General features: G+C 42.4%; 1 protein-coding gene across 1 annotated transcript in view; it reads left to right on the forward strand.

Moving 5' to 3' along the window:
* Positions 1 to 14,460, forward strand: part of EZR (ezrin) — a gene marked incomplete at its 5' end in the record, with an annotated part of 37,224 nt that overhangs the window by 21,769 nt on the left and 995 nt on the right. Inside the window, 10 exons of the mRNA XM_081998540.1 lie at positions 1,568 to 1,663; positions 2,464 to 2,738; positions 3,551 to 3,634; positions 4,236 to 4,382; positions 7,537 to 7,633; positions 10,771 to 10,934; positions 11,889 to 12,019; positions 12,727 to 12,887; positions 13,153 to 13,245; positions 14,187 to 14,438. Of these exons, the coding sequence (XP_081854666.1) occupies positions 1,568 to 1,663; positions 2,464 to 2,738; positions 3,551 to 3,634; positions 4,236 to 4,382; positions 7,537 to 7,633; positions 10,771 to 10,934; positions 11,889 to 12,019; positions 12,727 to 12,887; positions 13,153 to 13,245; positions 14,187 to 14,438 (1,500 nt within the window). The remainder of the gene's footprint in view (positions 1 to 1,567; positions 1,664 to 2,463; positions 2,739 to 3,550; positions 3,635 to 4,235; positions 4,383 to 7,536; positions 7,634 to 10,770; positions 10,935 to 11,888; positions 12,020 to 12,726; positions 12,888 to 13,152; positions 13,246 to 14,186; positions 14,439 to 14,460) is intronic.

The raw sequence follows: 14,460 nt of genomic DNA on the forward strand, positions 1-14,460 counted from the left end.
TCCTTATCTCCCTTACCAACCCTGGGAAGCTCTGGCTTCTAAGTACAGACTGCTGGCCTCTAGCTCAACAGTAAGCAAATTTAAGGGATACTGCAGCAAAAACTAATTTAGCATCCTAAAATCATTGTCTCTCTCAAGTCTGCTCTCCAGCCAGAGTGTCTTCAGCAATACTATAAATGGGGAGGGTGAAGAAGAACCTTGTTTGACATCTCGGACCTGTTGAAGCCCATGTAACTACACCCTCTCGAGTCTGTCACATTTTCCTAACTTGTAAAGTAATTTTTAAAAGTTCTTGCCTTCCACTCAGTTCAGCTCCCTGTGGTCATGCCCACATCAATTTTTTAGGGGCTACTCTGCAAATAACATCAAGAAAGTGATCCAGATATGTGTGTAGTGGATCTTTCCAGATCTCAGCTCTGTCTAGAACATAGTTTTATAGGTACATGAGCTAGCAGCAACCTACCAGGCTATAAGAACAAGCAGTCAAGAGTAGGAGGAGGTTGGGAACTTGTTAGGCTATCTCTTCCATGGAGAAAAAGGAACATGTCCACACAGAACTATTTTCACTAGTAAATGTGCCATCCAGTTAACAAGGGTGTTTCTGGAACTTTTGTCTCATTGGTATTTACAATATATGAAATTAAATTAAAGTTGTCCTAATGTTGGGCCATCAAAATAATATATAATAATAATATTTTGTCCTTCAAAAATTTGTGTGAGTTTGAAAAAAAGATACCCTTGAGAATACTTGCAGCTTGTTTTAACTTTCAAAACCGCACAGGGAACTTATTGCAGCAGTTGTGTGAAGCATCCCACAGTTGCTTCCTCTAGCCAAATAATCTTCAGTGACTGGCAGGCAAGATGGCTTGAGCCATTAGTACTGGTAACTAGTTGTAGTTATTACTAACACTATTACAGACTATCTCCCACCATAAGTTTTGGTGAGAGAAGTAACCTGTCTGCTTTATCAAGCACAATTTTAAGAAGGGCCAGTAGGTACAAGCAAGCAGAAACCCCACCTGCTGCCAGTGTACCAGCCTAGCAGTTGGTGGCCCATAACCTGCCCCATTTCTTCCCCAGTTTCATCTTCTAGGAACTGGGTGGAACAAGTACATTAGGACAAGGGGTAATGGTTTTAAACTAAAAGAGAATAGATTTTGACTAGATGTAAGGAAGAAATTTTTCACAGTGAGGGTGGTGAACCACTGGCACAGGTTGCCCAGAGAGGTGGTAAACACCCCATCCTTGGAAACATTCAAGGTCAGGTTGGACGGGGCTCTGAGCAACCTGATCTAGTTGAAGATGTCCCTGGTTATTGCAGGGGGTTGGACCTTTAAAGGTCGCTTCCAACCCAAACTATTCTATGATTACAATATGCCATTGCTGTCACCTGCTATGGTAACTGTATGTCTTTGTCTACAAGATGAAATTAAGAGATGCTGGATGAGTAGGTTTATGCTGTTGCCTGCACTCACAGGTGATGCAGGATTTGAGAGGACACATGGACCTCAATTGAACTGTTACCTACAATAACAATTTTTTTTTTTTTTTGACCTTTCTGTTTCAGGTGGTTAAAACCATAGGTTTGCGAGAAGTGTGGTACTTTGGTCTTCAGTATGTGGACAACAAAGGATTCCAGACTTGGCTGAAGCTTGATAAAAAGGTACCAGACTTTGGGCTAATTGCAGAACAAAGGTTAAATCTTGCCTGATTCCTGATGTTTTATTGGCTGCAACTTTATAAACCTTGTACCTGTTGTTGATTGTTCCTTAATTCTCATAACTCCGTGATTATTTTTAGATAAAATGGGAACTGTTTGGGTGAGGTGTGGCATGGTGGAAGTTTGCCCTTTCTCTCTGTGTGAATTGTAGAAAGCTTTACAGCATTTGTCATATGTACAGCAGCAGCTTGATATGGTACTTTGGGTAGAAGCAGCTATTCTTACTGTGTCTGGAGGAATGTCTTGGCTAGTAATGGTTTTAGCCTCTGCTTGTGCAGGATCAGTTATTGCACTAATCAGAAAGATAGGTCACTTCAAGGCTGGGCAGTTGTAACAGAGCACAGGTGTCTCTGGGCTCTCGTTTGTGGACTTGTAATTCTTATGAGGGTATGAACATTTTTTCTTGATGGGGCAGTCAGTGACGTGCCTGTTTAATGTCAGAGGGCTGTTCTCTGTCAAATGCATATGATGCTGGATGGGTTTGCTACCTGATATAGCATAGTAAATCATTCTCAAGTGACCAAGGTTTGCTGTGCAAGCAGAATTTTACTGGCTTAGCTGGAAAACGTAATGCTTTTCCTCTGTGTTCTAATACCAGTAAACAGCTGGAATTAAGGAATGCCAGTAATAAGTTGCCAGTCACTCACCTCTTAAGGCAAACGCCCCAAATCCCTTTTTATGTGTAAAAGCAATTTATTCTACTGTTTGCAACCCTGCTCAGTGTGTGTTGCCTCTGTCCTTAGGTTTCTGCTCAAGAAATCAGAAAGGAGAATCCCCTCCAGTTCAAATTCCGTGCCAAGTTCTTCCCAGAGGATGTGTCTGAAGAGCTGATCCAGGACATCACGCAGAAGCTCTTCTTCCTGCAGGTGAAGGAAGGGATCCTCAGTGATGAGATCTACTGTCCTCCTGAAACAGCAGTACTTCTTGGCTCCTATGCAGTGCAGGCCAAATTTGGAGATTACAACAAAGATGTGCACAAGCCTGGATACCTCAATTCAGAGCGTCTGATCCCCCAAAGGTGAAGGAGTTGGTTTATGCAGGCTCCCATTTTTGGTTGTGTTGTTGTTTTTAAAAGTCAAGAATTTGCATTCTAGTTATATACAGAGAGTTTCACTGAAAGCAATTTTTTAAAAATTGAACTGTATGCATTGGGGGTTTTTTCCTTTTACTTCTCTCTGTCATATTAGAGTATGTTTTTGTGCTCTCTCCTTGGGCTTGTTAGGCAGAGGAAGTATACTTTTAAATTTGGCTTTTGTTTCCTAAACATTGTTGCCGTGCTGGTAGCTGGCAGTATGAATGTCTCCTCTTAAAGAAGAAAAGAGCAGCATTCGGCATGTGTCGTCCCTGAAGAAGGTTAGGTTGTGTGTCCACAATCCTAATGTGTGGTCCTAAAAACATTATATCTGGAAAGCAAATCTTGAGGCTACGTAGCCCATCCCCACACAGGATAAGTGTATGTTATCAGACAAATGACTTCTGTTTACACTCCCTGATGACACTCTGCACAGTGTCTAATTCCAGGAATGACACTGACTTTTGCTTTGCTTTAACACTCTGGTGTCTGCAGCATGTATGTGGTCCTTTTGCAGTGTTCTGCTTACTCCTCTCATGTCTCTGGTCAGTGACCAGAAAGGCTTTGCAGGTTTTTTGTTCATTCAGAATTACTGTGCTTCACAGAGTACGTCTTTGGGCTGAGTAGTATCTTCCTCTTGGTTTCAGTACGGCTTCATGGGTGGGACTGATTTTTCAGTAAGACTTTAGCAAAGATCAGCATCAACAGATACTGCAGAACACAAAGACTAATCTGGCTAATACCTCTTTCTTGTGTAGGGTGATGGACCAGCATAAGCTCTCCAGAGAGCAGTGGGAAGAACGGACCCAGGTGTGGCACGCTGAACACAGTGGCATGCTCAAGTAAGTGTTTTGTCTCAGTCCCTACGCCAATCACTTTGTCACTGGTTAGTTACCAGCTTGCAGTTCTACAAAGAGTTTTTGAAATAGACTCCAAGAGTGGCCTGTGTGGGGGAACTCTTGGTGTATATTTTCTAGTCCAACATCAAATCACATGCTAAAACTCAATAGGATTTTCACATTTGTGCTGAGAACAGTCTCTTGGATGGCTTCCTAAAAATCACGGGCCTAGGCACAGTATATCAGTGATGACTTTGAATGGGGAAAAAAGTACAGGTGTGCATCTAACCTTAAGTTCATTCCCCATCTGCGAATGCAAATGCTTCAAAGTTCAGGTACTATACCTTTCCCACTGAGTGTACCTTGAGACAAAGATGAATGCTGGAAGAGATGAAAGCTGCTAATTTTCTGTCCAGAAATACTAGGGCTTGGTAAATGGGAGTACTCCGTGTGTGTGTGTGTTCATAGGTGTAATATCCTAACTCCTAAAGTGAATCCCAAATGCTGAATGTTCAGTTTTAACCCTTGTTTGATGTCTTGGTTTAGGAAAAGTTACTTGTTTCTCTTGATGACTAACATCTGATCTCCTTCCTGTCTTAACTAGAGAGAATGCCATGCTGGAATACCTGAAGATTGCTCAAGACCTGGAGATGTATGGAATCAACTACTTTGAAATCAAGAATAAGAAAGGAACTGACCTTTGGCTGGGGGTCGATGCCTTGGGGCTCAACATCTATGAAAAGGATGATAAGTAAGACTTTTTTTCCCCCACCTCTGATGTTCCAGAGTGAGGGCTCCTGTGGGAGCCAAGGAACATTTATCATTTACAGGATCAGGGAAAAGTTTAGAACTTGCTCATGTTCCAATTTTGGATCAGTAGGTGAAGCTGTGCTAGGAAATGAGCTTTCATCATTTATGCTTTCATGACTTTCCTGACCCTTTTAGCCTGACTTGTTAATGCTACCTACCATATAAAGAAAGATATCAGTTGTACAATGCCATCTGGTAAATCGTACACAGTTGTAGAGCTGAACTCTGAACTAAAGAGTTTACCAAGCTTTTCCTTGAGTCAGGTTGCCAGGTATACCAGCAGTGGATACAATACAAGAACCTAGATAGGCTAAGATATCTGCAGGGTGTTTTGGACATCTAAGGCCATTCCTACACTAAAGTTAATGATGGATGTGTGTACAACTGCCTGGTTTTGAAAAAGACAGGTTATGGGGTGGACATGAAACCAAAGCTGGATAACACCCAGAACCCAGGGAGGAATTTAACCTATATAGTTACCTTGAACGAGGAATGAAATGAGGTCTTGCTGAGGTACGCATAGTTTTAATCAGCCCTTCTGGTAAAGACAAAGCCATTATTAATTGGATAGTAGGTGGGAAATGATAGACTACATCTATAAATAAACATAAAATGAAGATAACAGCTGTGTCTAAGCCTGCTAGTCTCTTCTAATACTGCACAACTGAAGGACTGAAGAGGAGTTAGAATAGACATTTTTAGATGAAGCATTGTTGTCTAGAGTGCTGCTTTCCCCCCACACCTCCTAAGTCTTGGTTTCATGTCACTAATCTGTAACTGACTCTCATTGTCATACAGAGGGGATTTCACCTGTTCTATGTCTTTGCCTCCAAAAAGCTTTGAATGCAACCCAAATATTAATTGGAACTCTCTGGAGCTTCTGTTAAGACGGCAAAGAGAAATGCAGTCTTTTCTGCAATGCTAACATGTGCTGTCACTCAGAAAACAAGGAGTGTCACTTGAAAGAAAAAGTAGTTTCGCTCATGTAATACTTCAGTCTTGAATGACTCGTCTTGCTATGTAACCATGGTCACACAAACAGGTTTTTCAAGCTGCAGAAGCAGAGAGAGTATGGCCGCTGACTGTAAAGATCTATCAAGAGCGTTTGCAAAACAAATACACTGCTGGAATAAACTCTTTGTTTCTGCTGTAACTCTTGCTACTATGTAATTAAGTCTTTTGACCAGATATGGGGACTAGAAAAATGGTAATGTGTACCTCGACTTTGGTTTGTACGTGCAAAACTTGGGGACTGGGGCAAAGGTGAAAATGCAAAGATTTCATTGTTGAAGTTCAAGCTGGGGAAAATGAGACTGCTGTAGGTGTGTAAGCCTCCGTACTGCAATGTGTATCAGTGTCCTACTTCTAGGTATTTTCAAGTTTTGGGTTTTTTCTCTGCAGTAAAGAGGAGAATCTGCAATAGAACTTATTAATACATGAATTATTTTAGTTGTCTGTCATACTGTATGATCTAGGGTTGAAACTCTTAAGTTAATATGATGGAGGCTGGAGTAATTACTTAATCTTAGTCTAGTAAAATAATTTTCTTTACAGTTCTCACTTAATGTTACACACACATACACTGTTGCATAATCTTGCAGTTGAGTGAAAGGTTAAGGAATGGTAAGTTCCAAAGAGGATGTATTTTATTCTTGATGTTTGATTTAAAAGTGAGCAAGCTTTTTCTCTTATGCTTGGGCCCAGTGAAATTGAGCTATGTGGTAGCTTTCCATCTTTGTGATGTTGAGGCAAATTCCTCCAAAATTGCCAGTTTTTTCCTTAACCAGTGAGCTTCGTAGTAAGGATTCTTACAGAGCTCAAGTGGTTCACCGTGATGATACACATTTCTCTAAGTGCTAACCATTACTTATGTCTTCAAACCATTTGCTAGAAATAATTGTCAGCACTTCAGTGTGTGCCAGACACACATGCATTGGCGAGTCAGATAATAAGAAGATTGCTTGTTGGTATTATCATTTATGTAAGACACAATTCTTAATTCTTAACTGCCAGGAATACACCTTCCCTTGATAAGAGAAGAATAAAAGAATAATAATGCGATATTAAACATAAAAATTGAAATATTGGGGGGAGGGAATAAAAGGAATTGGTTACAGTCAAATACACCAGTCCTTGTAATACTGGAACTTGCTGCAGAACTGGGCAGGTATGTAAGGATGAAGTACTGGAATGGCTCAGAAACATTTCATCTCCTGAATAACTTGATGCTTTTTATATGCAAGAGTCTGGAGAAATTAAAGCAGAGGAAAATCTTAAATGATTAACGAAGCTCAAAGAAGTAATTTTAAACAGACCAACAGACCTGAACTCCTAGGCAGCAAGGAAGAGCTGGGAGTCCGAGTCTTGCCCTTTGCTTCGTAGGGGTGCTTGCTTTCCAATGGGAGAGAGCCATGTGGCGCAGCCTCTTGCATGACCAAGGTGTGAAGTTCTGCTTCATGAGTAGTGGGATGGGCTTGAAAGAGCAGTTTGCATGGAAGGAGAGACGAGGGCTCTTTGTTACTAGTCTTGCCTGTAATCTAGGGGAGGAAACAAAAGACAAGAAATCTGTTTCTAACAACTGTGTGTGTGCCTGCCTAGCACTTCAGTAGTGAAGGCAGCATGGAGGTAACTGGGCTAGCTGTAAGACAGCAGTGTAGACTTCTCTGTGGGTGCTAGAAGGTGTTGGGGAGTGGCCGAGTTACTTTGGCTTATGCCGCCCATTATGTGCGAGAAGCCTCCTGGAAGCGCAACACGTATGCCTAAAGTCTGCACGCTGCGGGTTTTAGGCCCTGATTTCAAAGAAATGAACTTAAAGCATAGGTGTTTGGTAAAGCTGAATGTGTGGCTGCAGTAGAGACCATCCCTATTGCACAGCCAAAGGTCAGTAGGGTGGCTGATTGCAATGAGAAGAGATTGTACAGGAGGTGACTAGACATCTTTCCCTACTCCCTGTGGGTTTTTGGTTCAACTACTGTCTTCTGTCCATTGGGAGAGCTGTATGAAGTGTTGCATCCCACCAAGTCTGTGTGTTAGAAGCAATGTGGGGGAAAAAAGTTCATGGCGGCACTTCTTAAAAATGTTTCTCTTCTTTCCAGGCTGACTCCAAAGATTGGATTCCCCTGGAGCGAAATCAGAAATATCTCTTTCAATGACAAGAAGTTTGTTATAAAACCTATTGACAAGAAGGCACCTGTAAGTATATATATATGATGGATTCCTGGATACTGCATTTGAACAACTAATAGTGTTTCATCGCAAAATAAAGTTGTCTTTGGAGAGGAGAAAGCTGCAGATATTCTAGATGCAAAATGAGCCTTATTATTTAGGGTGTGTTTAGAGCTGTCTGTTTTTCTGTGCAGCATAAATAAAGGGTTTATGGTGGTATTTAACGTGGAGAAAACCAAGGATTTTACAACTGCAGAGTCCTGTTTTTCTAGCAAACTAGGTAGCCTTATGCTTAAACCTGAGATTCTTCTCTAGTTCTCTGAGTCTTCTGTGTAGCCAGATTATACTGGAACTAGTCCTCTCCTCATTTCTTTCAGTGCATGAAAGCTGGTGGGTAACTTTTGTTGTTCATTAAAAAAACCCAAAACAACCCAAACACAAAAATCATTGAAATGCTAGTGCAAAACCACATGGATACACATAGCTTCCCATCTTAATGCTCACTTCCATGCCACTAAAAGAGTAAAAGCCAGTTAAGGACCATGGTTTTCATTGACCTTCTTGGTTACTAGGGTAAATGGCAAGGATATGATTTCTGTGGAGAACTGAAATGTAGCTGCCTGTGACTTGCTTTTCAATGCTTACAAACATGTTTTTAGAGTTATTTTAGTGAAGAATTAGCAACTTACTTAGACCTGTTGAGAACATAAAGTGGAATAACTGGTATAGGTGGATCTTACTCTGTCAGTCTTGTGAAACTATTGGAATAATTGAGAAAGGCCTCCTCTTCCTCTCTTCCCCCATCCCAGTGCTTGGCCTTGGTGGGTAAGTACAGCCCTGAGAAATAATAAGCGGTTTGGCTTTGGCAAAGGGTGATGGCTTATAAATCTCTCTAACAGAAGAAGATCCTCCCAGTGGTCTAAAGGATACTAGCACACAGTGTTCCCCCGGATTAACAAACTGGGTGTTAGGGGAGAGGAGCTTCTTTTTGTGATGCTGTTAGTGAAAACCAACAAAACTCCACAGACACAGGAAGCTGGTCGGTCAGGCATGCTTTTCTCACTAGAAAAGCCTCGTGGACATGTACACATTACAAAATGATTGATCTCCTGTTTATGGATCATAGCTTTCCATCAACTCCCCAACAGTAAATCTGACTGAGTTTGAAATGGGAGACTTGCAAGAGGCTGATACAGAAAGGTGTTAACATTGAAAAACGCAAGTTATGTTTCCTCCCTCTGTCTCAATTGTGCTTTTCCCTCTGGATGGCGTTATGTTTAAAGCTATGCCTGAAAAGTATTTATCTGGACACTAATTCTGAGCATTCAGGAAGTTGTCTGGATCTCTTCAAATGCTTGTGCCTCCTTTTAAAAAGGCAAGTATTATAACTAAAGCAAAATACCCAGTCTGCCCAAGATGTGGGTTGGAAGCTCCCCTTTAATTTGGAGGATTCTACATGTCAGTGTTTAAATGGACACTAGTGTAATGGGTAGAGTCCTGTGGCACCTTGCCCAGAGTAAGCTTTTTAATTTTTAGGCCTGTATGCTCACATACTTTAACATCTTCAGCACGTTATCTTTTAAATATGAAGCTGCAATGCTCCCATTTGTGCGAAACCAGGGGGAGGCTGGGGATGAGGAAAGGGGGTGGGGATTCTTTTACATTCTTATGTGAATATTTTGTCCCTTGGTTATGGCCTTAGATGACAAACGCAACCACCGTCCATGCCCTCGGTATTTACTTCCATGTAGGTGAACCTTGCCTCATGATAGGACCTGCTCATCGCAGTGTACACAAACTGTTTTTAAAAACACTTGTCAGAAGCAGGAGGTTGGATGAATAGCTTACAGGTATGGTTAGCAGTGTCAGACCTGTGCTGCTCAGAATGGCTCTGGCAGGACTTGGCGGGGGAGCACAACACACCGCGCTGACTGTGTCTCTTGCAGTCAGAATGTGAATTAGGAAAATGCATTGAAGAAAACGCGTCTTTGCCAGTATATTCGTGTTCATCCTAATATTACTTGGAGTGCTTTTCATTGCTTCTAGTGTGACTTCTAGTTTTCTTTCTAGAAGTAGCAACAACTCGTGCTTCTGAGCTCAGGCAGTTGAAAACATGATTACTGCTGCCATGCGAAAGTGTAGAGCCTCTGTGTGCCCCTTCTCAGTTCCGCCTCTTGCCAACAGAGAGGCAATCCTTAGGAGAACGATTCTAAGGAATGGGTGCTGGCTTATGGTGGCAGCTTGCCCGCTGCCCATATCACTATCCACATAGTACACAAAAAAAAGGGCACAAAGATGCAGAGCTTGTTCACTGTGGAAGTTTGGGCTGCATTGTAAACATATGTTGTTGTGGGCTCAGAAAGATCATCAGGCAGGTAATGAGCTTGTCCCTCTGTATCCCTTTCTTAGCAGATTTACTTCTAGAAGCTCCAGCCTGGTGTGTAGTTTCTGTAAAAGCTTGGTTATAACACAGATAAACAGAAATATCGAGATTTTCTTTTTGCAGAACCAGAAATTTTAGAATATCTTGTGTTTTGTTACTGCCTAAAACCCAAAATTCAAAATAGCCCGTATGTTTGGTGGTTCAAAAAACCCAGCTTTCATTTGATGGTCTTGTAACAGCCTAGGTCAACTTAACTAGGAAACGCCATGGAGAGGAAAGAATGATATTGGAAGGTATTTCTGCGTGGGTGGGGATTTCTTCTCTTTCCCTGAAAGAACACAGATGGTGCCTTGAATATTGGTTCAAATAGATCAGGCAGTTCTATGAAGTTTGCAATACATTTTTGGTTTCATGCTTTATCTTTCAGTACAAAACCATGCAAACTTAAAAACTAGTTACTCAATACAGAGGTCTATGAGTTGCCCAAATGGTTGCCTGCCAACCCAGGATCATCTGCAACATATCCAAACCCCACAGTCTCCCCTAAACGGAGATATTTGAGATTTCTAGAAAAAGTATCTTCTAGAGAAAATGAACAGAGTAACTTGTCAATTCTACATAAACTTGAAATGGATAATATAAATAGCAATTTCTTGGCTTCAGATGATATTGGCAGTCTCTGCTGCTTTATTTAAATGGCCTGTGGCAAGATGATCTGTCTGCAGCTAGCTTGGAGAAGAGAAAGCCTGCTTGAAAAGCTGTGTGGTGTCTCTCTTTCTAGGACTTTGTGTTTTATGCTCCTCGTCTCAGAATTAACAAGAGGATCCTGCAGCTCTGCATGGGCAACCATGAACTGTATATGCGGCGCAGGAAGCCTGACACCATTGAGGTGCAGCAGATGAAAGCCCAGGCCCGGGAGGAGAAGCACCAGAAACAGCTGGAAAGGTGAGCTTGAATATGGAGAGCGGGGATGTGACGGCAGAGATAAATGACATCAAACTGCCAGAGTTCAGCAGGCAGCTGTACCGGCAGAGCAGCAGCCTGTAACATCGGTTTCGCTTAGGCAAGGTTGAGCTATCCCCCGTTCATAAGGTGTATGTGTGGCTCTAGAGCTCTGGTATATGGGGTGGACTCGGGATAACCTGCAGCGGGACTGTAAGCATTACTCTTCTGGCTCAGACCTGTGGCCGTGTAGTCTGCTGTCCTGTTTGCAGCCTTGACAGTTGTGAGGAAGTGTGCAAGTAAAGGTCCTGTGGGCTCTTCTGTGGTGGCGCACACCTAGAGAGGGCTCCTCCTGGCTCTTGAGTGTTAGGACCTGATTTATGTGTTGGGCCATGGGATGGTTGGAAGTAGGGGAGAAACCTTCACAGGGAGCATGTGTGTGCACTGTGGAGAAAGAAGAGGGGACTGGGAGACCTCTTACAGGCAAAAAAAAAAAAGGATTAGACATTCCCTTGGACTTCTACTACTGGCTGCAGATTGCTCAAGAAATCATGTTGCTTCTCCCTGGTATTTGGCTTGTTTGTCTTCACTCCCTCAGCGCTCTTGTTTTTACACCTCCTTGACTTCCCTTATGACAGAAGTAACAAAGCTAAATCTTCTCTACTGTGCAGTACAGAGTCCTGGTTTTCTCCCTCTGCACCTAGTAGCTATTTGGTGTTCTAAAATTCTGTGGTGGGCAACAAAAATACAAATGTTTTTATGAAATGGGGTATCCAAAACTGAGCAAAAATTCTGAAGTAATAAAGGAACAGGCTATATGTATTTCTGTCTTCTGGCTCTTGTTTTGTCGTGGTCACTTCCCATTGAACTGCCTGGAGAGAGGCCCAGCCAGCTTTCTTGCCTGGCTGCAGCTTAGGTCTGAAAGCGAGCTTCAAGCATGAAATCTGTTTCTCACAGGCAACAACTAGAAAATGAAAAGAAGAAGAGGGAGACAATTGAGAGGGAGAAAGAACAAATGTTGAGGGAGAAGGAGGAGCTGCTGGTGAGGCTACAAGAGTATGAGGTGAAGACTCAAAAAGCAGAGAAAGGTAAAGTACTTCTACTGGCTGATGAGACTGTGTGTATTCTGCTCCCTATGTGGGTTATATGCATCACTGCCTACACCTAGCCTAAATCTGAGGACACTGGGATCTCTTGGCAAGGCTTCCTAGTATCTACCTATATGGATAAATACACATATCTGTGTGCACTGCTGACATCATCCAAAGCAAGAAAGTAGCACAAAATCTGCTGATTGTTTTTGGGAACCGAAGGGCACGAATTCTGTTTTCCCCTGTTGCCAGGAGGGTTTTAGCAGTATAGCCTCTTCCAGCAGTGAGCAAGACCTAGCTCTCAAGTCCTTTTTACTTAACTCCTAACAGAAGTAGTCCTTTGGGAACAAGTCTTTCCAATGAAACAGAAGCTTCTGTTTCGATGCACAGATGAGCAGATTGGAGACAGCAACATCTGGTCCTTACAGTAAGCTGTCAAATTAAGGGCAGCAGAATCATGTCAGTGTTACAGACTTCAGTGCAAATATCTTGCACATTATAATTAAATCTTCTGCAGCTGACTACTCCTTAATTCAGTTACTTGATGTATTATGCAAATAATTACTTTGAGGTGCACAGTGAAGGGGTATTGCAAGCTGGAGTCAAGCACTTGTCATGACTTCTCTTGTAGTTACCTAAGAGACTGCAGTCCATTTGCTTTGACCAGGCTTGTGGACTAACTGCATTTATCCATCTTTTTCCAGAGCTCTCAGATCAGATCCAAAGAGCCATTCAGCTGGAGGAAGAAAGGAGACGAGCCCAGGAGGAAGCAGAACGCTTGGAAGCTGATCGTTTGGCTGCTCTGCAGGCCAAGGAAGAGCTGGAGAGACAAACGATGGACCAGATAAAGAGCCAGGAACAGCTGGTAAGACCCAGTCTTTTTAAGGATAAGATGCAGGCATGTTACTGTGCCCTTTGAGTAAGGCAAGGCCTTGTTTTCTGGGGAAAAACATAGTGCAGTAAAATGGTTTCTATCATGAGCAATCTACTTTTTTGTTCTTAACTTCCTATTCAGTCTTTATTACAGTGGAGTGTAACACTTGGGTCTTTTCTCAGTCAACAGTGTTTCATTGTTGTGTTTGGTTTGTTTTTTTAAGAGTCCTTATAATTACAGTTTTATTATTCAACAGGCTACGGAGCTTGCAGAGTATACAGCCAAGATTGCACTTCTTGAAGAGGCAAGGAGGCGTAAAGAGAGTGAGGTTGAAGAGTGGCAGATCAGAGTGAGTATCTCTGTTCTACAAAGTTGCTCTGAAGTTCTACGCCTGAGCAGAGCCTACAATTTTACCAGGCAGTGCTTAGCCTGGTATGACTTCTCTAAACATGTGGAGACAAACATCTGTATACCAGCAGAGAAGGGCAGACTTGTGATGAATGTGCAATATACCTGCCAAACCCCTTTCTTACAACAAGCCTTCAGTCAAAATTCAAAATGGAAGCTGGTATAAAACCTAAAAATGTGCTCAACTTCTTGGAGCCATGGAGGGGGAGGGGCACATGTATAAATGGTGTATTTAATTCATGATGTAATGTATGAAAACATTACATCACCCAAGAGAAGACGCTGCAAATGCAGCCACACTGCAGGTACCAGTCTTGAGGAGTGTGTTCTGTCATTAGTGGCTTCTTGGTACCCAGGGGTGGGAGAACTGAATAATTTGATGCACTAGAACCAAAACTAAACCATGCAAGGCTCGGAGCGGCTGGAGTGTAACTAGCACTGCAGACAGCAGGGGAGGGCAGAACCACTGAGGCAGCAAGCAAGCTGACTGCCTAGAGCGTAATTGCATTAAGAACACAGACTTGGGAATCTAAGTTCTTGCTCTGTGGAACCCATATTTACAGCCTACAGCTCTTCACATGGAGAACAGGATGAAGATAACTGTAGCTTCCCACAGAACTATTTTTCCTAGACTGTGTTTTATTGGAAGAACATTCTTTGTTCAGATCACCTGCAGACTGCACAGTGGATGATGGTAGCATCACTAGCAAAAAAAAAAGGGTGTTCTACATAAGACACTAACAGAGTACTGTCAGCTGCAAGAGATTTAATTCCTTCTTTCTTGCTTTTCATGATAAAACTGGGAAGATAAGCATTAAGGTGTTCTTTATGCTGGTTTAGAACAAGAAATGCATGAAAATACTTTCCACTCTTTTCCCAAAGGCCAAGGAAGCCCAGGAGGATCTGGTAAAGACAAAGGAGGAGCTACAGCTGGTAATGACTGCTCCACCTCCACCCCCACCCCCTGTCTATGAGCCAGTCAACTACCATGTCCATGATAACTTGCAAGATGAAGGATCTGAGTACTCTGCCTACAGTGCAGAGTTCTCCAGTGAGGGGATCAGGAATGACCGCAACGAGGAGAAACGCATTACTGAAGCAGAGAAGAATGAACGTGTACAGAGGCAACTGAGGGTAAGACAATGTTTGGAGGAGG

This window comes from Phaethon aethereus (assembly GCF_964289735.1).
Source record: "Phaethon aethereus genome assembly, chromosome: 3".
NCBI lineage: Eukaryota > Metazoa > Chordata > Aves > Phaethontiformes > Phaethontidae > Phaethon > Phaethon aethereus.